Genomic DNA, 25,884 nt, shown 5'->3' with positions numbered 1-25,884 from the left:
CCACCTCCCCCCAGGTGTGTTCCACCTCCCCCCAGGTGTGTTCCACCTACCTCCAGGTGTGTTCCACCTACCTCCAGGTGTGTTCCACCTACCTCCAGGTGTGTTCCACCTCCCCCCAGGTGTGTTCCACCTCCCCCCAGGTGTGTTCCACCTACCTCCAGGTGTGTTCCACCTCCCCCCAGGTGTGTTCCATCTCCCCCCAAGTGTGTTCCACCTACCTCCAGGTGTGTTCCACCTCCCCCCAGGTGTGTTCCACCTCCCCCCAGGTGTGTTCCACCTCCCCCCAGGTGTGTTCCACCTCCCCCCAGGTGTGTTCCACCTACCTCCAGGTGTGTTCCACCTACCTCCAGGTGTGTTCCACCTACCTCCAGGTGTGTTCCACCTCCCCCCAGGTGTGTTCCACCTCCCCCCAGGTGTGTTCCACCTACCTCCAGGTGTGTTCCACCTACCTCCAGGTGTGTTCCACCTCCCCCCAGGTGTGTTCCACCTACCTCCAGGTGTGTTCCACCTCCCCCCAGGTGTGTTCCACCTCCCCCCAGGTGTGTTCCACCTCCCCCCAGGTGTGTTCCACCTACCTCCAGGTGTGTTCCACCTACCTCCAGGTGTGTTCCACCTACCTCCAGGTGTGTTCCACCTCCCCCCAGGTGTGTTCCACCTCCCCCCAGGTGTGTTCCACCTACCTCCAGGTGTGTTCCACCTACCTCCAGGTGTGTTCCACCTCCCCCCAGGTGTGTTCCACCTACCTCCAGGTGTGTTCCACCTCCCCCCAGGTGTGTTCCACCTCCCCCCAGGTGTGTTCCACCTCCCCCCAGGTGTGTTCCACCTCCCCCCAGGTGTGTTCCACCTACCTCCAGGTGTGTTCCACCTACCTCCAGGTGTGTTCCACCTCCCCCCAGGTGTGTTACACCTCCCCCCAGGTGTGTTCCACCTACCTCCAGGTGTGTTCCACCTCCCCCCAGGTGTGTTCCACCTACCTCCAGGTGTGTTCCACCTACCTCCAGGTGTGTTTCAGGTATCTCCACGCTCTTTATATACGTGTTCAAGGTCCCCCCAGGTGTGTTCCACCTCCCCCTCCCCCCCAGGTATCTCCCCGCCCCCTCCCCTACCCCCCCCCCCCCCCCCCCCGTGCTCACGCGTGTTGTCGCTGCCGTTGCCGAAGAAGGCGGCGGCGGCGCGCGCCAGCAGCGGCACGCTCGTGTGGGACACCACGCGCACGCTCGCGCGGGCGCCCACGTCGTCGCGGTAGCGCGGGGCGAGCACCGCGTTGTTCATGCGCCACACGCACTCGGCGCCGTCGATGTCGCGCCCCGCGCCGGTGCCCAGCATCTGGCCCGAGCTCGACACGAGGGCGCAGTCCCCGCAGCGCAGGCGCAGCGGCTGCACGGGGGGCACGTGGGGGAGATCGCGTGATCGTCGTCGTCGTCGTCGTCGTCATCGTCATTGTCATTAAGACGACCGTCGTCATCATCAAGACGGTCGTCATCATCAACATGATGATGATGATGGCGATCGTCATCGTCGTCAACATGAATGATGATCACCATCGTCATCATTATGATCGTCATCATCATCATCAGCATGATATTCTTTGGGTCTTTCGGTAAAGTCGCGTAGATAGGTTCAAAGAAAATAACAAAAACTCATAAAAAACGACGACGTTTCGATCGCAACGCAAGCGGTCGTCATCAGGCTGAACAAATTTACCCTTTTCAGCCTATCAACGTGACTTTACCGAAATACCCAAAGAATGATGAATTCCTGCAGTCACGAAAGCTTTAAGTCAAGATCTCCATGATGTTCACCATCATCATCGTCGTCATCATCACTGTCATCATTGTTATCATCATCAGCATGATCATTATCGTCATCATTATCAACGTGATGATCATCGTCATCATTGTCATCAACGTCTCTATGTGTCTCTATGTGTCTCGATGTGTCTCTATGTGTCTCTATGTGTCTCTATGTATCTCTGTGTTTCTATGTATCTCTATGGATCTCTATGTGTCTCTATATATTTCTATGTGTATATAAGTATCTCTATGTGTCTCTATGTATCTCTATGTGTCTCTATGTATCTCTATGTGTCTCTATGTATCTCTATGTGTCTCTATGTGTTTCTATGTGTCTCTATGTATCTATATGTGTTTCTATGTATCTCTTTGTGTCTCTATGTATCTCTATGTGTCTCTATGTATCTCTATGTGTCTCTATGCATCTCTATGTGTTTCTATGTGTCTCTATGTATCTATATGTGTTTCTATGTATCTCTTTGTGTCTCTATGTATCTCTTTGTGTCTCTATGTGTCTCTATGTATCTCTATGAGTCTCTATGTGTCTCTATGTATCTCTATGTATCTCTATCAGTCTCTATGTGTCTCTATGTATCTCTATGCATCTCTATGTTTCTCTATGTATCTCTATGAGTCTCTATGTGTCTCTATGTGTCTCTATGCGTCTCTATGCGTCTCTATGTTTCTCTTTGTATTTCTATGTGTCTCTATGTGTCTCTATGTATTTCTATGTGTCTCTATGTATCTCTATGTGTCTCTATGTATCTCTTTGTGTCTCTATGAGTCTCTATGTGTCTCTATGTATCTCTATGCGTCTCTATGTTTCTCTATGTATTTCTATGTGTCTCTATGTGTCTATGTATTTCTATGTGTCTCTATGAGTCTCTATGTATCTCTATGTGTCTCTATGTGTCTCTATGCGTCTCTATGTTTCTCTATGTATTTCTATGTGTCTCTATGTGTCTATGTATTTCTATGTGTCTCTATGTATCTCTATGTGTCTCTATGCATCTCTATGCGTCTCTATGGGCCCTATGATTCTCTTTGCGTCTCGGTTGTGTTTAATAGAAGTCTTAATGCTTTTACGGATTTAAACAAAAAGTCAACAAATGCATCAATAACACCGCGGGTTTAAGAAGGACATCTACACAACATAGTCGACGTTTCAGGCAATAACCCCTTTTCACAGCACACAATTAAGGGGACAGAGAGGTAGAGTGGTTGAGAGTCGCAGGCGAGTTACCAGGAGCGTAGCCCATCACGCCAACTCAGGCCGTCATCCTCGCAGCGACTTGTGGCTGTCATCGAACAAAGGCGGCGGTCGCCGCTTCATCGCGCGGCGCTTTCAGATGCGCTTCTGCGGCCGTCTGGAACGCTCTCCCTTCCGATATCAGGAAGCCACTGGGAGCGACGCACTTTTCAATCTGGATCGAAAGCCCATTTACTTACAACTGCTTTTTGTGTTGAGTGCTGTTGTGCTTCCCCCGCGCCTCCGATTTGCGCGGTTGGCTACGTACGGCGCGAAAGAAGTTCAACGCAGTTACGTGAATCTCCGGCGGGCCGCCCCAACCCCACCCCGGGGCCTGCGGCCCATGCCCTGCCTGGCGTACCTCGCCTCGAGGCACGCCGATGTAGCTCGGCAGCGGCCGCGGCCGGGAGTGTCCGCAGGCGTCGCCGAGGCGGAGAGCGGAGAGGAAGGCGAGGGCCCACAGGGGGGCGGCGGGGCCGTGGCGGCGGCGGCACGCGGGCTCCAGGCTGGACAGCAGCAGCGTGGCCAGCGTCGCCGCTCCGCCGAGCAGCAGCAGCAGGGCGGAGAGACTCTGCGTGTGGAGGGGGTCGAGGAGGAGGAAGAATTGAACTCAGGTCGCCGGTCGTAGCGCAGTGCACTAAGTACCAACCTGCCGCTTCCCAATCGACCCTCCCCACCACCCCCACGTGTGTAAACTCTCATTAATTGGCTGAAAACATCTTAATATGCAGAGGACTGCAGAGCCCCGGCAATTGTTGGTAGCACCGGCGCGCCTCCTAGCTGCTGCCGTTGCTGCCTTTCAGCTTCGTCCGTGGTTTCTCAGCGATTAGCGATATATGCAATTTTAATTAGCCACGATGCTACATACAAAACTACACATCGTTGATATTATCATGATTAACACGTAGGCTTTCGCGACCAATATCATCCATAAGAGGTTTTTTGGCTTAGATCGCGTAATTATTTAAATGTATCGTTAAAACTCGCCACCACCCGACACAGCCAACTAGTAAGGGTTGTCACGTAAACAGAACGTGGCCAATTCGTCACTAGTACAGCACACCGGAGTGTTGGAGAGCCAAGCCACAACATTTACAATCTGAGTACGACGTTTCGCCAGTAATTACAACTAGCTTCATCAGAAGACAGCCAGATTTATGGAGAGGTCCACCTGTTTCGTTTCTTATATAGAGGCGTAGATGTGGTGACCACATCCATAAAGGAAACCTCTATTATGGATGATCATTTTGACTATTTTGTCCCGGTGGTTATTCAATCGGCCTGCATTCGCGTGACCACAGACGTTGACGCCGGAAGAACGCGATTGGCTGTGAGCAGCCCACGATAATCAGCTGGAAAATAAAGTGACAATACGAGGAGAGGGGGGTAAACGACACTCGTAAACACACTGCAGTGTAATCACAATTATCAGGTTTTGCAAGGCGGCTACAGTCGTACAAAGAGACAACTCGCGGGGTGAAGTCGCGGTCATGGGATTAGGGAGGCGGGGGGAGGCGGGACGAGGCGGGGCGGGGCGGGGCGGGGCCGCACCCATGCACTCACCCACCCACCCACTCACCACCCCCACCCACCCACTCACCACCCCCACCCACCCACCCTCCGACCCACTCACCACCCCCACCCTCCCTCCGACCCACTCACCACCCCCACCAACCCACCCGCTCACCACCCCCACCCACCCACCCTCCGACCCACTCACCACCCCCACCCACCCTCCGACCCACTCACCACCCCCATCCACCCACCCACCCTCCGACCCACTCACCACACCCACCCACTCACCACCCCCACCCACCCACCCTCCGACCCACTCACCACCCCCACCCACTCACCCCAACTCACCACACCCATCCACCCACTCATTCACCCTCCCTCCCATTCACCCACCATCCCATCCACTCACCCACCCACCGCTGCACCCACCCACTCAGCCACCCACCGATGCACCCACCCACTCACCCCTACGTGCATCATGGCACCTTTCAAATACAGTCCTGTAAAAGGGTATGCAAATCAGCTCATTGTGCAATGTGCTCCCGGAAGGGAGGGAGACGAGCAGGACACGGATGACGGAGCTGAAGATAAGATTCAGATGAAGCTAAGATTCGGATGGAGATGAGAGAGTTGTTGCTAACAGGAGGATAGCTGTGACGTCGTGACTCATGATCCATCACCACCCGCTGTCTCTTTTCTGGTGTCGCAAAGACAAAGGTGCCTGGCATGGCCTTTGCCACGCTTGTTAACAGGCAGGGTGGAGTGGACAGCACCACGTGAGGTCGTACCAGCTTCCGAGTTCAGGCTGAGTCGACCCCGGGAAGGCCTAGGACTGGTGCGAGATATTCGTTACCGATATTGGCCGTGAGCTGGAATCGAAGTCGGGTGGCCGGAGACAAGATTTATAGTGCGGTGCTCGCTCACTGTGAACCCGCCGACCAAAATGTTTAATTTTGCCCACGGCCAACATCCGTGACGAACATCCCGTCCTGAGCCCCTACTAGGTCCACTCGGCCTTAAACGAGTACCCTGTGCGATGTGTTCACAGCTACCCAAGTTCCTTGTCTTCATCTGTGTAGCTTTGCACTCTGTTTTATTGATACTTTACGATCGCGTTTTTTTATGACTGCACTGTTTGCAGGCGATGGTGTTTGTTTAAGCCCGGGTCACCCTTCACAAACGCACTGTCTCAATCGTTTTACATTTGTAGTGAGTTCAACTGAGTCGCAGACGTATACTTGGAGGAAACACATTGATTTTACTCCAACACACGGGGTAACTATCTCTTAACAGAATAACAATCTATGGTGGTGACCACCAGGCTAACTACACTAATTACAACGTGACTGGTGTAGTTAGCCGGGTGTAGTTAGCCGGGTGGTGGCCACCAGGCTAACTACACTCGTCACAACGTAACTGATACTATGGACCAGGACCACAGCTCGGGTCCAGGTCCACGTGTTGGAGACTCGGTAGAACGTAGACGAAAGTTTCTTCAGGATGAACAACAACGCCGGTCACTCTGGGGACCCGGCTTAGATCCTCTGCGGCGTGCCCGGCTTGGCCCTTGGCCACGCCCACCTTCCAGAATCCTCGAGCAGGATCTGGAAACCCGACCACGTGACCACCCCGAGCCCCCACTTGGTGCCCCTTTGTAGACTTAACCGGTCACGTTGTAAGAGCCATAAGACATAAAGTGAGTGTATTATATCTATATATACATTTGATGTACATCCGTCATACATTTGTTGACGGACTGGTTTTATTTGATTTGGAATATCCCAACTGTGTAGAAACCCCCCTGTAGTTAGACGCTCCGTTGGTTGAACCCATGACATCACTTCTGGTTTTTACAGTATAAACGGGGGGCTACGAGAAGAGCCGATGGGGAGCGAGTGGATACAGTCTTTTGACCGTGCGACGGGGTGACACAGTACGTGCGACGGGGTGACACAGTACGTGCGACGGGGTGACACAGTACGTGCGACGGGGTGATACAGTACGTGAACAGGCGATGATATAACTTTAGAAAACGCTTGTTTTTGTGCAACTAAGAAATAATGAAACAGTTTGATTTAAGACACCTCAAACACGTGTCAGGCTTTTTGCTCCCACAAGTTAAGGCATAGCTTCTTTTTTGGTTCAAGAAAGCTGCGCCTCTCGGGTCAACCAGAGTGCCATGGCCTTGAGTAACATCGTGCCTACGGCGGGCACTCCCACACCCTGTCCTGTAGGGGTTGGCACTGCACGCCAAGCGTGGTGCCACCCAGCGCTATCAATCAGCGCTCACCGGGCCCCTCTAGGGCCGGTACTGCACCCACACCGCTGTGGTGTCCGCGATGTCGCTACACCGCACGCCGTGCCCCTCTAGGGCAAGTACTGCACAGAGACATCCCGCGATGTCACCACACATTTACCGGGGTCGTTATAGTCCCGTGGCCACGTGCAGCGACCACCTGAGCCGTCAGTTGCTCAACCTGAGGTACGCGACTGTTTGCAGGCGATGGTGTCTGTTTAAGCCCGTGTCGCCCTTCACAAACACGCTGTGTCACAATCTGTTTACATTTACCGGAGTCGTTATCCACTCGTTGCCACGTGCAGCAACCACCTGAGCCGTCAGTTGCTCAACCCGAGGTACGCGACTGTTTGCAGGCGATGGTGTCTGTTTAAGCCCGTGTCGCCCTTCACAAACACGCTGTGTCACAATCTGTTTACATTCACCGGAGTCGTTATCGACTCGTTGCCACGTGCAGCGACCACCTGAGCCGTCAGTTGCTCAACCCGAGGTGCGCGATGTCGACACCCATCCAGAGTAGCCCAGCGCTGTGGAGGCAGCAGCTTGGGCTGGTGGATCACACACAGATGGGGTGTGAAGCTCGCCTTCACGTGGGCGACGGGGAGGAGCCGTACCCCCGGCTCGCCAGGTAGAAGGCGGTACAGCAAGGGGGATACTCGCCATCTGTTCCGTCTGTACGGGGATGGAGTGTTACCCTGTCGCACAAGGCGTGGGGGGTTCCTCCTCCCACGTGAATGATAATAAACGACACGACTCGTCATGAATTGGCCAAACACATCTTAAAATAAAAAAAACCTCCAATACAACAAGAACCCTCCTGAAAAAAACAGCCCTGCTTCTCAGTAACGTGTCTCTCCTGAATAGAAAAAAGTTTAAATTCACGATGGGATGTCCAAATAAATACTCGTATGTTGTGACGCAGAGAGAGAGGAAGAGACTCGTGCAGAGGTAACTCCTCGTCTGCTTGGCCAGTGTGGGCAGGATGCCAGTGTGATGCAGGGCGCCAGTGTGATGCAGGACGCCAGTGTGGGCAGGACGCCAGTGTGGGCAGGACGCCAGTGTGGGCAGGATGCCAGTGTGATGCAGGGCGCCAGTGTGATGCAGGACGCCAGTGTGGGCAGGACGCCAGTGTGGGCAGGACGCCAGTGTGATGCAGGACGCCAGTGTGGGTAGGACGCCAGTGTGAGCAGGACGCCAGTGTGGTGCAGGACGCCAGTGTGGTGCAGGACGCCAGTGTGGTGCAGGACGCCAGTGTGGGCAGGACGCCAGTGTGGTGCAGGACGCCAGTGTGGGCAGGATGCCAGTGTGGGCAGGATGCCAGTGTGATGCAGGACGCCAGTGTGATGCAGGACGCCAGTGTGGGCAGGATGCCAGTGTGGGCAAGACGCCAGTGTGGTGCAGGACGCCAGTGTGGGCAGGACGCCAGTGTGATGCAGGACGCCAGTGTGGTGCAGGACGCCAGTGTGATGCAGGACGCCAGTGTGGTGCAGGACGCCAGTGTGATGCAGGACGCCAGTGTGATGCAGGACGCCAGTGTGATGCAGGACGCCAGTGTGGGTAGGACGCCAGTGTGGGCAGGACGCCAGTGTGGGCAGGACGCCAGTGTGGGTAGGACGCCAGTGTGATGCAGAACGCCAGTGTGGGTAGGACGCCAGTGTGGTGCAGGACGCCAGTGTGGGCAGGACGCCAATGTGGGTAGGACGCCAGTGTGGTGCAGGACGCCAGTGTGGGCAGGACGCCAGTGTGGGTAGGACGCCAGTGTGGTGCAGGACGCCAGTGTGGGCAGGACGCCAGTGTGCTCCATGCGCGGTGCGGCCTCTTCAGCTGGCGGCCCGCGAGGGCAGTGGTGGGGGCTCCCCCCGCACCGAGCAACGCACGGACCGCGAAAGGGTCGCGCGACTCGCCGGGAACACGGAGATCGGTGCAAGGCGAGAGAGGCGCAGCAGAGATCGGGCGCCAGAGAGAGAGAAAGAGAGAAGTGGCAGAGCTGTGGACGCAATGTGCAGATGAATCACCTTCGATGCAGATGAGTGCGGCTAGTATTCACTTCGTCGTTGATGGTGCAATAATAAGAATAGGCTTCACCCTTTATGGCAATAGCACAGGAGGTGTTAATATGTTCAAACATAAAATGAATACCGAACCCAAGGCAAACATGGTTTGAAAATAAGTTATGAATTGCCTTTGAAGCTGATCGACCGCTACCAACCAGAGTCTCACCAGCCTGAGACCAGAGAACAACGCCAAAAGGCAAACAGTACAAAGGCAATGCAAATATCAGAACTATTTTAACTTCGGGCTGAGCAATGACATCTATGGGACCTTTTTGCCATTATCAATATTGGTCCAAAGGGTCCCATAGACACATCATCATTCTTATGGAGGCAAGACTCGCGGCGTCGTCGTCATCATCGCGAAGGAAGGGGCTGCTGTGTTTCCCACAGTCCGCGGTAGTTTCCACGGTATCGGGCTTAGTTGACTTGATTTGTGCGGCGTGACAAATCTGGCACTCACACCGGTGGGGTGACACTCACACCAGTGACACTCACACCGGTGGGGTGACACTCACACCAATGACACTCACACCAGTGACACTCACACCGGTGGCATTCACACCGGTGGCACTCACACCGGTGGAGTGACACTCACACTGGTGACACTCACACCGGTGACACACCATCACACTCACACCGGTGGTGTGAGTGTGACGGTGGGGTGACACTCACACCGTCACACTCACACCGGTGGTGTGAGTGTGACGGTGGGGTGACACTCACACCGTCACACTCACACCGGTGGTGTCAGTGTGACGGTGGGGTGACACTCACACCGTCACACTCACACCGGTGGTGTGAGTGTGACGGTGGGGTGACACTCACACCGTCACACTCACACCACCGGTGGTGTGAGTGTGACGGTGGGGTGACACTCACACCGTGACACTCACACCACCGGTGGTGTGAGTGTGACGGTGGGGTGACACTCACACCGTCACACTCACACCGTCACACTCACACCACCGGTGGTGTGAGTGTGACGGTGGGGTCACACTCACACCGGTGACACTCACACCGGTGGGGTGACACTCACACCGGTGGCACTGCCCTCATGGCGAGCGACGCCCCCCGCCCCCCGCGAGCGAGTCAGGTGGCGTGCGCAGCGCAACGCCTTTGATGGGTTCACAGCAGCCGCGAGGCTGACAACGCGAGGCGTGGGGTCGTTGGAAAGGGCTCAGGGGCGAGATGGGGGTACGAGCCGAAGGGGGCTATCTGGCGATGAGAAGACGGCCAGATAAACCAGGGAGAGTTCAGGGCGCGAGAGAGAGGGAGAGCTGTAGACGGCAGGACGTAAGTGGTAGCTTGACACGGGTTGACGTCAAGTGCATCATCGTTAAGGAGCGCAAATCATCAACCACGCGAACTCCGCTCGTCATCCTCGCAGCAGCAGCAGCGAATTGTGGCTGCCCATGGAACAAAGGCGGCGGTCACCGCGTCGCGCCCTCTCAGATGCGCTTCTGAAGCCGTCCACAACGCGCTGCTTCCTTCCGATGTTCGAAAGCCACTGGAGCAGCTGTGCACTTTTGCATCTAAATGGAAAGCGAACTTCTTTAGAACTGCTTTTTTGCGCGTTTAAGTTTGCCGTGCGTACGCATGTCTGCTCAAATTCTTTCGCGCCGTGCGTAGCCAAACCGTGTTAATCGGAGGCTGCGCGCGGTTGGCTACGTACGGTAGGAATTAAGTTCAACAAACGCGAGGAAACATTATCGCCGCATCCTGTCGAGTCGACCACAATGGGGGGGGGGGGGGGGGGGGGGGGGGTTACACGCTGCGGCCGTGAGACGCCCGTGGTGTGAGATCCCGTGGTGTGAGATCCCGTGGTGTGAGATGCTTGTGGTGTGAGATCCCGTGGTGTGAGATCCCGTGGTGTGAGACGCTTGTGGTGTGAGATCCCGTGGTGTGAGATCCGGTGGTGTGAGACGCTTGTGGTGTGAGATCCCGTGGTGTGAGTTCCCGTGGTGTGAGACGCTTGTGGTGTGAGATCCCGTGGTGTGAGATCCCGTGGTGTGAGACGCTTGTGGTGTGAGACGCTTGTGGTGTGAGATCCCGTGGTGTGAGACGCTTGTGGTGTGAGATCCCGTGGTGTGAGATCCCGTGGTGTGAGATCCCGTGGCGTGAGACGCTTGTGGTGTGAGATCCCGTGGTGTGAGATCCCGTGGTGTGAGATCCCGTGGTGTGAGATCCGGTGGTGTGAGACGCTTGTGGTGTGAGATCCCGTGGTGTGAGTTCCCGTGGTGTGAGACGCTTGTGGTGTGAGATCCCGTGGTGTGAGATCCCGTGGTGTGAGACGCTTGTGGTGTGAGACGCTTGTGGTGTGAGATCCCGTGGTGTGAGATCCCGTGGTGTGAGACGCTTGTGGTGTGAGATCCCGTGGTGTGAGATCCCGTGGTGTGAGACGCTTGTGGTGTGAGATCCCGTGGTGTGAGATCCCGTGGCAGCTCGCCCGGCATTGACTCGAGTAGCGAGCCTGACTCGCGCAGTGGCAGCGAATATCTGGACCTGTCCTGGGCCTCCACCCCCACCCCCTAGGTCGACGCAGCCTTAAATAAATGGGTAAAGTACTTAATGGGGGTGTGTAAAACATCAGCACTGGAAAGATAAAGGCGGCCCGGCGTGGTGCTGGCTACCCCATTCACCTCGTGTGCCGTAGGTAAAGGTTCATTATTTCCACAGGAAGGTCTTAATGATGTGTTATGCTCTCTATTGCATGGGGATCCCCTCAATGGCGGAGCAAGGATTTTCAGGCAAGGGGGGCAACACCTCCAGCAATGAAAAATGATAGAGTTGTTAATAAGTAAGGAGTTGTTAGTAAGTAAGGAGTTGTTAGTAAGTAAGGAGTTGTTAGTAAGTAATGAGTTGTTAGTAAGTAAGGAGTTGTTAGTGTGTAAGGAGTTGTTAGTAAGGAGTTGTTAGTAAGTAAGGAGTTGTTAGTGTGTAAGGAGTTGTTAGTAAGGAGTTGTTAGTAAGTAAGGAGTTGTTAGTAAGTAAGGAGTTGTTAGTGTGTAAGGAGTTGTTAGTAAGGAGTTGCTAGTAAGTAAGGAGTTGTTAGTAAGTAAAGAGTTGTTAGTAAGTAAGGACTTGTTAGTAGGTAAGGAGTTGTCCTTTCGATTTAAAGCTTTCGTGACTGCAATGATTCATTTTCTTTGGTTCTTTCGGTAAAGTCACGTAGAATGAGAATAAAATAATAAATTGATAAAATAAAATAACACAATAATATTCTCACGACGTTTCGGCCACAACACAAGCGGCCTTCATCAGGTGAAGGGACGAGACTGTCTGGTAGGACAGCGCTGGAGTGAAAGAGCCACGTTCAGATCACGGCCTTTAAGCCTCAACTTTAGCACCACGGATAGCTACGGGCCCCGTTCAGACGGACGAGTTCGTCCATGGTCGGAACAGAGGAGGAGTATACTAGGGCCTCGCAGCTGTCTCTCTCCCCCTCCTCTGCATCGCGCTCGCTGAAGGTGAATGCCTTCAGGGAAGTCGTGTGCTGTGTACGATTATGGACTCAGACTATTGTCCTATCATCTCCTAGAGCCCCTGGCACGTAATAATATGCTACACAGTGGCAGTGGGGGGGTCGCAAAATGCCGATGTATTACTAATAAACCCCAATGACATCGGATTCCTCCAGTGTAAATAAATATTCTGATCCTGATAATAAAAAAAACGATCCCGATTCTGCTAGACGAAGGGGGCGTGTTGGGTCCCAGCGACTCGTCGCCTGCCTCTGCCCAGGCTGCTCCCCCTCCACCTCGCCCGCTCTTACGCCGAGCCGAGCCGGCGCGTTGGGCTGGGCCGCTCGCCCCTTCGACCCGAACGTCGACGTCTCTGGAACGCCGGGACGACACCGGCGTGGTCCCGGGAAGGTGCTCGAAGTTGGGCCTCCACGTGGGGGTTCGTCGCTCCAGGTTGGGGCGGCGCTGTGGCTGGTCGGCTCTAACCACGTGCCGATGTTGGCCCAACGTTAGCTCGTTTACTGGAGATTTCCTCCGGTAAATATCTGTTGCTTTCGTAACAAAACCCCCGTTATTTCCTTGAAGACCAATCTTGTCCCATTTATATCTTGTAATGTAACGTCGTATCTTGTTATTTTAGTTGTTTTTTATATTATATATTTATATAACAATCTATATATAAAGACAAATTAATGAGAGGTTAATAAAACCAGGTTGATTAATGAAACCACAGACAGAGAGACACACAGAGAGAGACACACGGAAAGAGACAGACACAGAGAGAGACACAGAGAGACACAACGACGCAGAAAGAGACAAATAGACAGAGAGAGAGACACACACAGAAAGACAGATCTGACATTTGGCGTAGTCCTAATGATGTCTTCACAAATACGGAGCCCTTTGGGCTGGTTAGGGCACAACGCTTTTTTTGTTTGAAACTGGCTCAGATCAGCTGTCTGTGCACACTCACAGGCACGCATCACAACCGCGATATATGCTGACAGGGAAAATATCCAAAACCCTTACGTCCCACGTCTTCCATCACTCACATCCACAGCCTCAGGGTCGAGAGTATTTATCAACCAAGTTGCTCTGGACGTCATCGCTCAACTGAGTTATTGCCTGCAGCCGCTTTGTCCACATCTGAGCGAGTGGTTGTGCAATAAGAGAGGTCGTGAATGCCCAGCAGCAGCAGCAGCGTAGCGCCACCACCACCACCGCTGCCAGACACAAATCAAGTCATCAAAGTCACGTAGAATGAGAATAAAATAATAAATTGATAAAATAAAATAACACAATAAAATTCTCACGACGTTTCGGCCACAGCACAAGCGGCCTTCATCAGGTGAAGGGACGAAACTGTCTGGAGGACAGCGCTGGAGCGAACATAGCCAAGCTCAGATCGCGACCTTTAAGCTGTGTGAGAAGAAACAGAGCGCCTTGACAAAGGAATTAGCATAGAATTTAGCATTGAAATAGCTGAGTGAATAGCTTGTGACTGTTCACAGAAATGGCTATGTTAAAGTCAAAGCATCCACATCCACAGAGGCACCCCTTGACAAAGGAATTAGCATAGAATTTAGCATTGAAATAGCTGAGTGATTAGCTTGTGACTGGTCACAAAAATGGCTATGTTAAAGTCAAAGCATACACATCCACAGAATAAATGTACTCAATATATTCTTAAATAAGCTGAGCTATTAACAGTAACTGGGTATACACTACACTATATAATGAATACTATATAGCAGTGGTTCTTAACCTTGTTGGAGGTACCGAACCCCACCAGTTTCATATGCGCATTCACCGAACCCCTCTTTAGTGAAAAATAAAATGTGATTTTTTTCAAATTCAAGACATAGATATGTTTTTTACTGGTACACAAAATGAGCCGTGCATGAACATTACCTTGTTCAAAGAATAAAACCAACACAATGCATACACTCACAACAAATTACATACCTGGAAATCAATGTGACTTCTGCTGTTGCCTTTGAGAGATCAGTTCAGATATGCGTGGCTTCACCTTGGCAAGTGCCACTCTCATGTCATTTTCACAGCAAAGTCTGTTCCTTTTCTTCGTTTTTATGTCCAGCATCCTCGAAAAGGATTGCTCACAAAGATATGTGGTAACAAATGGTATAAAAAAATCCAGGGCTTTCTTAGCAATAACTGGATACTTGTTCATTTGTCGACACCAAAACGTTGAGAGCGTTGTTGTTCTGAAGAGTTGCTGTTGAACCTGGCTCTGCTGAATTTCAATGATTTCGTCGAGGAATTCATCATTGACATCTGCTGTTTCAACAGCAAACGTGAACGGCTGTCTCACCCATGCTGGATATGACTCTCTTGTAGGGAAATATCCGTCGAGAGACTTTGCAAGCTCATCTAAGTGCGTGGCAATTGTTTGCTTCAGTTCCGTGGATACAGAAATATCTCCGATTCCAGACACATCTTCGATCTTACTTGCACAGTCGTCCAGAAGCGGGAAGTTTGCGAAGTTATTGTTCTCTGTTCGTCGTTTCCATAACGGTAGCTTTTTTTGAAAAGCCTTCAGGTGTTCTTCCGCTTCCATGATATTGACTCCACCACCCTGCATCTGCTGATTGAGATGATTGAGAGCTGCGAATATATCAGCCATGTATGCTAAAATGAGAATGAACTCAGGATTTTTGAAGCAATCTGCATGGCAGTGTTGGTGCTCTTGCAAAAACAGGACTAATTCCACACGAATGGCAAAAACACGATTCAGCACCTGTCCCCGGGATAACCACCGAATATTAGAATGGAGCAGAAGTACCTCAAATTCAGAGCCCATTTCTTTACACAGCTCACTGAAGATGCGGTGCCTCAGAGCACTTTTTCGCACATAGTTCACACATTCCACCACAGTTTTTAATACTTCTGCCATTTTTGGAGGTAAGGTTTTTGTTGCCAACGCATGCCTGTGCAGAATACAATGCGTCACAATGATGTGTGGTGCATCGGCCTTTACTAGCGCACCAAAACCAGACTTTCTTCCCAGCATGACTGGAGCTCCGTCCGTACAAACTGCAGAAACCATATCCCATGAAAGATTGTTGTCTCTGAAGAAGTCATCCACAAGCTTCTTCACATCGGCTGCCTTCGTTGTTGTTGTAAGAGGCTTACAAAATAAAAACTCTTCTTTTATCATGTCGTCTTTCACATAACGTACAAAAACAGCAAGCTGGCTTAGATCAGAAACGTCTGTGGTTTCGTCGAGTTGAAGGCTGAATTTTGCCGGGCTTGAAATCAGATCCGCGACTACTTGAGCCAAGATGTCTTTACTCATGTCTTCTATTCTGTCACTGACGGTGTCATTTGAAAGGGGAATTTGGGATAATTTACCTTCGGCCGCTGTTCCGAGTATCAGATTCGCCATCTTTAATGCAGCTGGTTTCACAAGTGTTTCACCAATGGTGTGTGGCTTGCCCTGCTTTGCGATCAGGTAAGCAACTTCGTACGATGCTGTCAGGATCGGTTTGTTAACAGGTACAAATCCAAGAGCAGGCAGAGTGGCCCTTTCATCGAATCTGGCTCTCTTCACCCTGAATTCAGCAAGTGTTGTGTTCTTGTATTCCCCGTCTCTATGCAGCTTCAAGAAGTGTTCCTTTAGTTTTGCCGGTGCAAGACTAGAGTTGCTCAACTTGGCGTTGCAAATCATGCAGATAGGACGCTCACTCCCATCACGTTCCGTGATACATGAGAATCCATGTTGTACATATTCGTCCGACCACTTTCTTCTTTTGCCCGACATAGTTAGTATGGATAAAATATTAAAGAAATCACACGACCTACGACAACAACAGTCACACGTTGACTACTGAGTACGCACTAAATTCCCCGCAGCGCTGATTGGCCAAGCAGTGTAGCATGATCATCTGCAGCCAGTGATGGCCAAGCGGGCCGTGTGTGTCATCACAAATTTACACAATAATTCAAGTGTGTCCGGACCTCCGTGGCGGGGGCTCTGCCGAACCCCTGAGATCGACTCACCGAACCCCTGGGGTTCGATCGAACCCAGGTTAAGAACCACTGCTATATAGTAAACCAATAAAAAAACTAAAATATAAATTACCTCAATGTTATCAATAAACTCTATATATTCTCCAATCAGCTAAGCTACCAACAATAAGTCGTTATATATCACAATACTATATGGCGAAAAAATGGGTGGATTCTTACCCTCAACTTTTAGCACCACGGATAGCTACGAGCCCCGTTCAGACGGACGAGTTCATTATTGGTCGGAACGGAGGAGGGGGAGAGAGACAGCTGCGAGGTGCTGTTATACTCCATGTTGTAAACCATACCATAAACCGTGGTGTGAGAGGTATTAAGAGTCAATGCCAGCGAAAGAGCTGCGGTCTGAAGGTCATCGTAAAATACAATTAAGAACGGAAATGGTTTAAAACATCTTTCCAATGGTTACTAAGCCAGAATCCATCTCGGTTGAAATTGTCTCTGTGCTTGTATATGTGAATGGCCTCATGAACGAATGGTAGCCCGTTGGTTTGCAAAGAACCTCCGTCTTGGAGAAGTCAATGTCATGTGAGCCCACTGAATTATAACAGTGATCTGCCACGGCAGAGGCGTTCGTTCTACCGTGTTTCAAGTCTGCTTTATGTTCGCGGAATGCGGTCTGAGATATGTCGTTTGGTTTCTCCAATGTAGCTACTACCACAGAGGCACTTTAGTTTGTAAACGCCCGGGTATTGTATGTCTGGAACAGCATCTTTGACAGATGGAACCAGATCACGGTTTTTATGTTCTGTGTTGAATGGGACCTGGATCTTGTGTTTATTCAGGATTTTGTAGATCTTTTTAGTGACCAGTCACAAGCCATTCACTCAGCTATTTCAATGCTAAATTCTATGCTAATTCCTTTGTCAAGGCGCTCTGTTTCTTCTCACACAGCTTAAAGGTCGCGATCTGAGCTTGGCTGTGTTCGCTCCAGCGCTGTCCTCCAGACAGTCTCGTCCCTTCACCTGATAAAGGCCGCTTGTGTTGTGGCCGAAACGTCGTGAGAATTTTATTGTGTTATTTTATTTTATCAATTTATTATTTTATTCTCATTCTACGTGACTTTACCGAAATAACCAAAGAAGATTAATCATTGCAGTCACGAAAGCTTTAAATCGAAATTCAAGTAATCAAACTTGCACCCAGCTCGAGTCCGCCTCTCTATTTCCACATCTGTTTGATCCCGTGCCGCCTTCAAACATCCGCCCCGGGTCCACATCCTCTGCCGCAATTGTCCCGTCGTGTTCACGTGCCCCGCTGAGCTCTGCTCAGACCCCCTTCTCCATTGAGTTATTCTCCCCCCCTGTGACGTCATAATGACTATGACGCCATAACGACTATGACGTCACCGCACGTGGCCTGGCTGACGAGTGTTCACCGAAGTCCAATTCTCAATAAGCGTGAGCGTCGTTGTGGAGAAAGTAAAGAGCACGATAGATAAGCAGACAGTTGGTCTCCTCCTTCACATATCTCCGACTCTACACGTACAAAATAAGAATTAACAAAAAAATGTCTTACACATCCCATCAGCCGTACGCACGGCTGATGGGAGTGCATCATTTCATCAGCATTGTTTCAAGACCAGGAAAAACGCTGGACCGGTTTCAACATTTCAGTGTCTCATCAGCAATAGAGCCAGGCATGGTGCTGTTGGAATCAATGCTGAGAACCATCCATCTTGCAAGCAAGGACCAGTTTCGACATTTCAGTGTCTCATCAGCAGTCGAGCCAGGCATGGTGCTGCTGGAATCAATGCTGAGAACTATCCATCTTGCAAGCAAAGACCGGTTTCGACACTGCAGTGTCTCATCAGTAGTCGAGCCAGGCATGGTGCTGCTGGAATCAATGCTGAGAACTATCCATCTTGCAAGCAAGGACCGGTTTCGACATTTCAGTGTCTCATCAGCAGTCGAGCCAGGCATGGTGCTGCTTGGGCTTCTGTCTATTTATGCTTTGGGGGTCCCGGTTGGGCGCGACATTCTGTATGAGTTTGTCGATTCCCTGCACCTATGATTAGCACGGTTGGTTACGTACGGTGCGAAAGAAGTTCACCATACGTACAACTCAACCCAACACATGCGTCCGTAATACCGTGTGTGTGTGGTCTTAAAAGAAAACAAATATAATAGCCGACATTTCGGGCAAAGGCCCTTTTTTATGAATATATGTTTGTAATGTGTTCACTTTTCATTGGTTTGTTGTGCGTGGGTGTGAATGGATTGTGTGTGATTCCGGTTCAGTTGCACGGAGACCTTGCAATCTGGCCAATAATAATGAATAAACTTGCCGTCTCGGCACATTCCTCCGCACACACGACCACGACCTTCGCGCGCGTCAATGACTCCGACGTTCGAGTTGATTGATGATTGTCAACTGTGACAGATTTGTACACGCTGCGGTATTCGCGCCCACGTTATCAAAACCATGATCATCACCACCATTATCATCACCATCATCACCAACATCATCATCATCATCACCACCACCATCATGACCATCATCATTACCATCATCATTACCATCATCGTCATCATTATCATCACGAAGGAAGGCGCCTTTTTGTTTCACAGTCGGGGCGGGCGGGGATGCTGCTGCTGTTGTGTGTGTAATCCTGATTTGAGTGATTTACGGGTATCGATAAGTTTGCAAACGCGTAGCGTGACGCGGGGCACTCAATGGCCTACTCTTGCGAATGACGCCACGGGAATCTTTAAGATCCACGTGGCTAAACCCAGCGACTCGCGTCATGTCCCCTCGTCTACAGTTCTGCCACGCGGCTACACGAACGCCCCCCCCCCCCCGCTCCTCGTGTTGACCCAGGAATGTGTTCTCTAAACAAACCCAGTTCATGATTGGTGACGGTCGTGGTAACGTAACCGGCGGCTGTATAACCGTCAGTCGCTGCGCATCCGTTCTTTTGGGGATCGGTGGTGCAATGATTAACGGCGTGCGCGAATTGCATCGGGCGCGATTTCTGGATACGGCTTGTATCTACCAGAGAATCCCCTAGGTCGACTCAGCCTTAATTAACTAAGCAATGTCGGGGAGACAAAGGCGGCCGGGCGTCGTTCTGGCCACACCAACCCTTGGTTCAGGTGTTGTGTCCTGTAACTAACCACACGGAGACGTCTGCTGGAGGCAACGCGTTTATTATAACAACTCTTAACACTCTGTTACACACTACTCTGTTACACACTACTCTGTTAACACGGAGGGGTACGACTCCTTCAACTCTCGATTGCCTAAGGGAGAGACAGTCTCCCTTCTAGTGGACTCTACCCACTCCGGGCTACACTACACGCCAGTCCCTTGCGACGCCGGCTAGGGGAAGACTGGACCGACCGACGCAGGGTACGGGATCCGCCCTGGACCGCTACAACCGCATTCACGAGAGCCTCGGGGAGGGTCCCAGGGGGTCCGAGCTACAGTGAGGGGAAAAAAGTATTTGATCCCCTGCTGATTTTGTACGTTTGCCCACTGACAAAGAAATGATCAGTCTATAATTTTAATGGTAGGTTTATTTGAACAGTGAGAGGCAGAATAACAACAACAAAATCCAGAAAAACGCATGCCAAAAATGTTATAAATTGATTTGCATTTTAATGAGGGAAATAAGTATTTGACCCCCTCTCAATCAGAAAGATTGCTGGCTCCCAGGTGTCTTTTATACAGGAAAAGAGCTGAGATTAGGAGCACACTCTTAAAGGGAGTGCTCCTAATCTCAGCTTGTTACCTGTATAACAGGTCCTTGTAGGGTGGGCTGGTAGGAACATTGCATTTGTTTACACCCAACAGCACGAGATTTCACTTCGTTAAAGTATTGAAAGGGGACGGACGGACACATTAATCTATTGCAGCCTGGTACACTCAGTTTACAACTTCGTTCCTACCAGTAAAAGACACCTGTCCACAGAAGCAATCAATCAATCAGATTCCAAACTCTCCACCATGACCAAGACCAAAGAGCTCTCCAAGGATGTCAGGGACAAGATTGTAGACCTACACAAGGCTGGAATGGACCTACTGGAAGGTCTTATCTTAAGGAGTCTTAGGAAGTGGTGGTGGGGGGGGGGTCCCCCTCCCCCTCAGCCCCCACCCCTGGGGGCTCTGGGGTGTTAACCTCCGGTCACGGGGGGGTGGGGGGTGGAAGGCTCTTATCTTAAGGGGTCGTGAGTGTGGTGGCTGGTCAGCTGCCGGGGACACGCACGCCGTGTTCCTTGAACGTTGGGGGGCCGGTCAGGCCCTCTGCACCAAGACAAACGGTGCACTGGCTTTCACGTTTTGACCGGTCGACTGTAAGTTTGCGATGTGCGTGACGACGCGGCGCTCGCGTTGATCGTGGCGGTGTGGCGCACGTGCCGCGGTTTTGCAATGGCGACGTCGCTGTACTCGATGTAGGTGACCCCGTATCAAAAGTGGCTTCAGGGCTGTTGCTGCTGGCAGCAATAAAATTGGTTTAAAAGTCAAAGTCTCTCTCTCTCTGTCTCCTTCTCTCTGCCTCTCTCTCTCCCCCACTCACCCGACACTCGTGGCGGGAGCCGTGGCCCGGGATCGAATTCAGGCTGAGCAGACTCCATAGCGCAGTGCGCAAAATATCCAGAATGTTGTCGGGTGTTTCGTCTGGTTTACACAGATACAGGCGCGGCCCTGCAACTACTCTCCCATACCACTGCTGGTGGAAGGGGCCTCGACTAGAAAGAGCTCGAGACAGCCCCCATAGACGGTAGTTGGCCAACTCTTCCACGAGGCCGCATGCGTCTTGAAAGAGGTGGGTATCGCCCACACTTTCCCTACACCGCACGTACTTTTAACCGATCACAGACATCAGCGAGAGCGGACGGATGCGGAGAGAAAGGAGGAGGGGGTACTGTGCCCGATGTTTCAACTGCCGCGACGGGAGATCGAATAGAGCAGCATCCGCTGTCTGGTAACACGCACACACACACGCGTGTGATGGATGCCTTATAACCAGTGAATCCATTTTATTTCCGACGACTACACTTCTTCAAATGCTGTAATCGATATGTATTCCGCAAAACAAGAAATGATTTACGTGGACATCCTTAGCACGGAAGCCCAGGTGTCCCTCGTGACGAGGGAAACTCGAACGTTCTCTTACTAGTGGTTGAATAAAGGATCTTGCGATAAGACGGTGATGAGTTCGGCTGTAGAGCACATACCTTTAAGTTGATCCGTCGATTGCCCATCGCTAATCCAGGTAACGTCTCCACTCAAGTTCGCGTATCACCTGAGTGACCTCACCCCACGACTCAAACAGGTAAATGGGTGGCACCGCCTCGTCATCACCCCCCCACCACCTCTCAACCTCCCCCTCCCCCTCAACAACTTCGCATCCCACCTCCCACGTGTCGTCACCGCGTGCGTAATTGCAACGCGCCATTTATCGCCCCCGCAAACGAAATGTTCCACCTCACGGATTACCCATGTCAATATTTGAATAAATCATAAAAACAAATATATAAAGTAACGAATCACCTCCCACGCCATGCCATCACCACCACCACTCACCTCTTCCGACCACGTGCCGCCTCCTCGTCCCACCTCCTCTCACCACCTCGCCCAACCACCTCCCACCTCCTACAGTCTTCTCCCATCACTGGGCATCTGTTTCAAAAGATGACCCGACTAAAGGATCTTCACAGCTCATCGGCTTCCTCCTGCAGTCTAAATAAAGATTCCCATCACCTTTCACCTCCTCCCACTGCAGCCTTTCCCTGCTACCACATATCTACCTCCATCACCGCCACCACATATCTCCCTCCATCACCGCCACCACATATCTCCCTCCATCACCGCCACCCCCTCCCTTCGTTACCCATAACCTGCGCCACTGTGGTGCCAGGACAACGAAGCTGCTCCGTGGGAGCCGTGCCTGCAACGGGGGTGCTGCGACAGAGAAGCCCCCCGGCTGCCATCACAGCACTTCCCCCGCCACCCCCACATAAACAAAGATAAGACAAAGATCCCCCATATAGCCTTAACAGACTGTAGGGGCAAGTGCTGTTAGCGAGCACCTATGAAGGCCGGAACGGTACACGAGGGGGTGGGTGGCCAGCGCCACGCCCGACCGCCTTTGTCTCCCTAGTCGCGATGTTTACACACCGCACCAGGTACTCATTTGAGGCTGAGTCGACCTAGGGGAGGCCCGGGACCGGTTCAGATAATCGTCACTGGTGTTGGCTGTGAGCGGGAATCGAACCCGGGTGCCAGGTTCATAGCGCAGCGCGCTAACCGCTACACTATCGCTCCCCACATAAACACAAAAGACAAAGGTCCCCCATATAGCCTTCACAGACTGTAGGGGCAAGTGCTGTTAGCGAGCACCTATGAAGGCCGGAACGGTACACGAGGGGGTGGGTGGCCAGCGCCACGCCCGACCGCCTTTGTCTCCCTAGTCGCGATGTTTACACACCGCACCAGGTACTCATTTGAGGCTGAGTCGACCTAGGGGAGGCCCGGGACCGGTTCAGATAATCGTCACTGGTGTTGGCTGTGAGCGGGAATCGAACCCGGGTGCCAGGTTCATAGCGCAGCGCGCTAACCGCTACACTATCGCTCCCCACATAAACACACACACATACACACATACATACACACACACTCACGTAGGGCCTCGTGTGGAGGGGGCACCTGCCCTGAGTTTTTACCAGAGAGACCCCCTCGTGGGGGTGCTCCACGGTTTCTCAGGGCCAGGGAATTGGCAGCCCCCCCCCCCCAGGCCAAATGGCACTCCGGCGCTGTGGCTTAACTTAGAATTAAATGACCACGGCGAACCCACTGAGAACCGGAGTGAGGAAATGCCCAAGACACACACGGACCAGCAGACATGTGGGGAGTGGGGCAGCGCGGGTTAAACGTCTCTACCCGTGATGCACCGCGGGTTAGCGTCTCTACCCATGATGCACCACGGATTAACGTCTTTACCCGTGATGCACCGCGGGTTAACGTCTCTACCCGTGATGCACCACGGGTTAACGGCTATGATACGGCACCGGCTCGCTTATTAAGTCGGCAGTACACTTAGTTAAAGAAGGGGGGGGGGGCGGGGCGTCGGAGAGGGGGGATGACCCGACTGGCCAAGACCGTTAGCTTTGATGTAAGAGGATAAAAGGGGGCTGGGGGTGAACTGGAGAGGGTGATCGAGGAGTTGTCAGCTCCCTGCCACCTGAACGTCCGCGTGACGAGTCAGAGGGTAGCCGAGTCCAGTCTTCCCAGCCAAAGCCACGTGCAGCCTCGCCTATCCGCGGCTCCCTACCCCTCGAAGTCGGAGCGTAAGTATAGAGAGAAGAGGTAAGTCTGAGGAGAAAACCCCGTAGAAGGGGAGTAGGGAGAGACTAGGCAAATTGAGCCCTACACAGTAGAGAGATAGGTTAGATCTGTCCTGCTGGTCTACACTGACACGGGTAGATTAACTCTAATTAAATATGGAATAAAGTACCGGTAGACACTAATCCGTGTCGTGTGGTTTCTGTGTTTACGCACGAGTGTGTACTTTGCCCGCGCGTGTGAGCTCGCCGCGTCCGTTGGGTTGCGAGCCCGCGCGCTGTGGTCTCTTTGCGCACGGGTGCGCCATTCTACCCACGTGTGGATGCTTGCCGCGCACGTTAATCCGTGAGCCCGTGTGCTGTGGTTTCTGTTTGCGCACGGGTGTGTAATTTCACCCACGTGTGCGCGCTTGCCGCGGCACGTTAGCCCGTGAGCCTGCGTAGTTCGCTGTGATTATAAAGTGGGTAGTATCGACATTTGAATCATGCTTCTGCGAGGAGCAGCGGCGAGGGGGGGAGCAGGGGAGAGCGGGGGGGGGGGGTACAGGAGAACGAGGAGTCGAGGGGCAGCAGCCCTAATAATTTGACAGCAGAGGAGAGCGGTGGGTCACAGGAGAACGGGGAGGTGGGGGGTAGCCTCCTTAACACCACCTCTTTTTACGACCTCCCCCGCCCCATCTCCCCCACGTCCTCCCCCCGCTTCCTCCAATGAGTCGCATCCCTCGCTCGGCTCAAAGGTCGCTCCTTATTCTTATTCTTTGGGCCTTTCGGTAAAGTCACGTAAATAGGTTCAAAGAAAACAAAAAAAACCTCGTTTTTTGGTTTTATTTTTATTGAATAGAGGATCTTGCGATGGGACGGTGATGAGTTCAAAGAAAATAACCAAAAATATTTTTTTCTTATTTTCTTTTAACCTATCTACGTGACTTTACCGAAAGACCCAAAGAATATGAATTCCTGCAGTCACGAAAGCTTTAAGTCAAGATTTAATTCCTCATTCTTGCTTAGGTGACATAACGGTGGAGTGGTTCGGTGGAGCTCTCCATTCAGCTCGTTTACCGAACGGGCAACGTTTCAAACAATGGCCCCTCTGAAAAAGTAGTGGGCCCGTCTCCTCCCTCAGTTCCTGGGGAAGATCTCGGGACGTGGAATGCAACGTCGGACATCACGCCGAACAAAACACAGCGGAACAACCGGAAAACACATCGGTCGTGAATGTTCCACGTCGCGGGCGGTCTGTAGCGATGCGTGGCTCACTGATGACCTATAAGTCAAGGCGATTTTCTCGTCAAATCACGCACTGAGGCATTGGTGCTCAGCTACTCTTTACGGACCTTGGCAAGTGGTGCAAGTGCCACATTCTTGTGGCGTGAGCGAGTCTTACGCATCGGGTATCCACCGCTGACTTCCATACAATGTAGTACTGTAAATGTTTATCAACCCCCGGCGGGAGAGATGAGCTGAGTTAACAGAGCAGCGGGGAAGATGTAAGAGACGTTGCCTAACACGACGGTTCGCACTTGATGTCCTTCCCCCGCACAACTGATGAGCACGGTTGGCTATGTACGGTGCGAAAGAAGTTCAACATACTTGCATTACTCCGTGAGATGTCCAAATGGACTCACTTCGTGGCAAAACATCGATGGCACAATGGGGATGACTTGGGGAGAAAAATATCGAAGCGAATACAAAAGAAAATGTTATCATGACGATATGCTACCACCTGCCTTAATAAGGGGAGGTAGACGCTGCTGATTGAAGATCAGGGTCATACGGTGCATGACATCAACTCCCCCTCTTGGATACGTATATACCTCCAAAGAGTCCACGTGTTAGGATGGCGGTGGTTGATGATGATGGGGGTGATGACGGGAGATGATTGTGGTGGTTGTATTAGTGGTGGTAGAATATGATGTTCATGGTGGTGGTGGTGCTTTTGGTAGAAATGGTGATGGTATATGATGGCAGTGGTTGTGGTCGAGATGATAGTGATCACGGCGAAGGTGGTGGATTTGTGTTAAGTACAATTATATCATGGTGGTAGTAGATGATAGTGGTGATAATATCGATGGCTGTTGTTGTGGAATGACGGTGATGGTACAGATGATGACAATGATGGTGATAATAGTTGGTAACAATAATGCCTGGATGTGGTCGAGATGATGATGACACTCCCAATGCAC

At 51.8% G+C, this 25,884-nt stretch overlaps 1 protein-coding gene across 2 annotated transcripts in view; it reads right to left on the bottom strand.

Moving 5' to 3' along the window:
• LOC116944835 (alpha-N-acetylgalactosaminide alpha-2,6-sialyltransferase 3-like) overlaps positions 1–25,766 on the bottom strand; it is a 62,717-nt gene extending 36,951 nt beyond the window's left edge. The window contains exons 1-3 of one of the 2 annotated variants that reach the window (XM_032958637.2): positions 21,596–25,766; positions 3,404–3,613; positions 1,134–1,377 (exon numbers count right to left, since the gene is read on the bottom strand). In XM_032958637.2, the coding sequence (XP_032814528.1) occupies positions 1,134–1,377; positions 3,404–3,613; positions 21,596–21,622 (481 nt within the window). In that variant the 5' untranslated portion in view covers positions 21,623–25,766. The remainder of the gene's footprint in view (positions 1–1,133; positions 1,378–3,403; positions 3,614–21,595) is intronic. The other variant, XM_076068857.1, reaches the window with a different exon arrangement.
• Between the last annotated feature and the right edge of the window lie 118 nt (positions 25,767–25,884).

Source organism: Petromyzon marinus, chromosome 22, assembly GCF_048934315.1.
Source record: "Petromyzon marinus isolate PM22_M1 ecotype Great Lakes invasive population chromosome 22, UKy_Petmar_22M1.pri1.0, whole genome shotgun sequence".
Taxonomy (NCBI): Eukaryota; Metazoa; Chordata; class Hyperoartia; order Petromyzontiformes; family Petromyzontidae; genus Petromyzon; species Petromyzon marinus.
The sequence above is the reverse complement of the archived record's forward strand: the minus strand, read 5'-3'. Positions and strand labels throughout refer to the sequence as shown.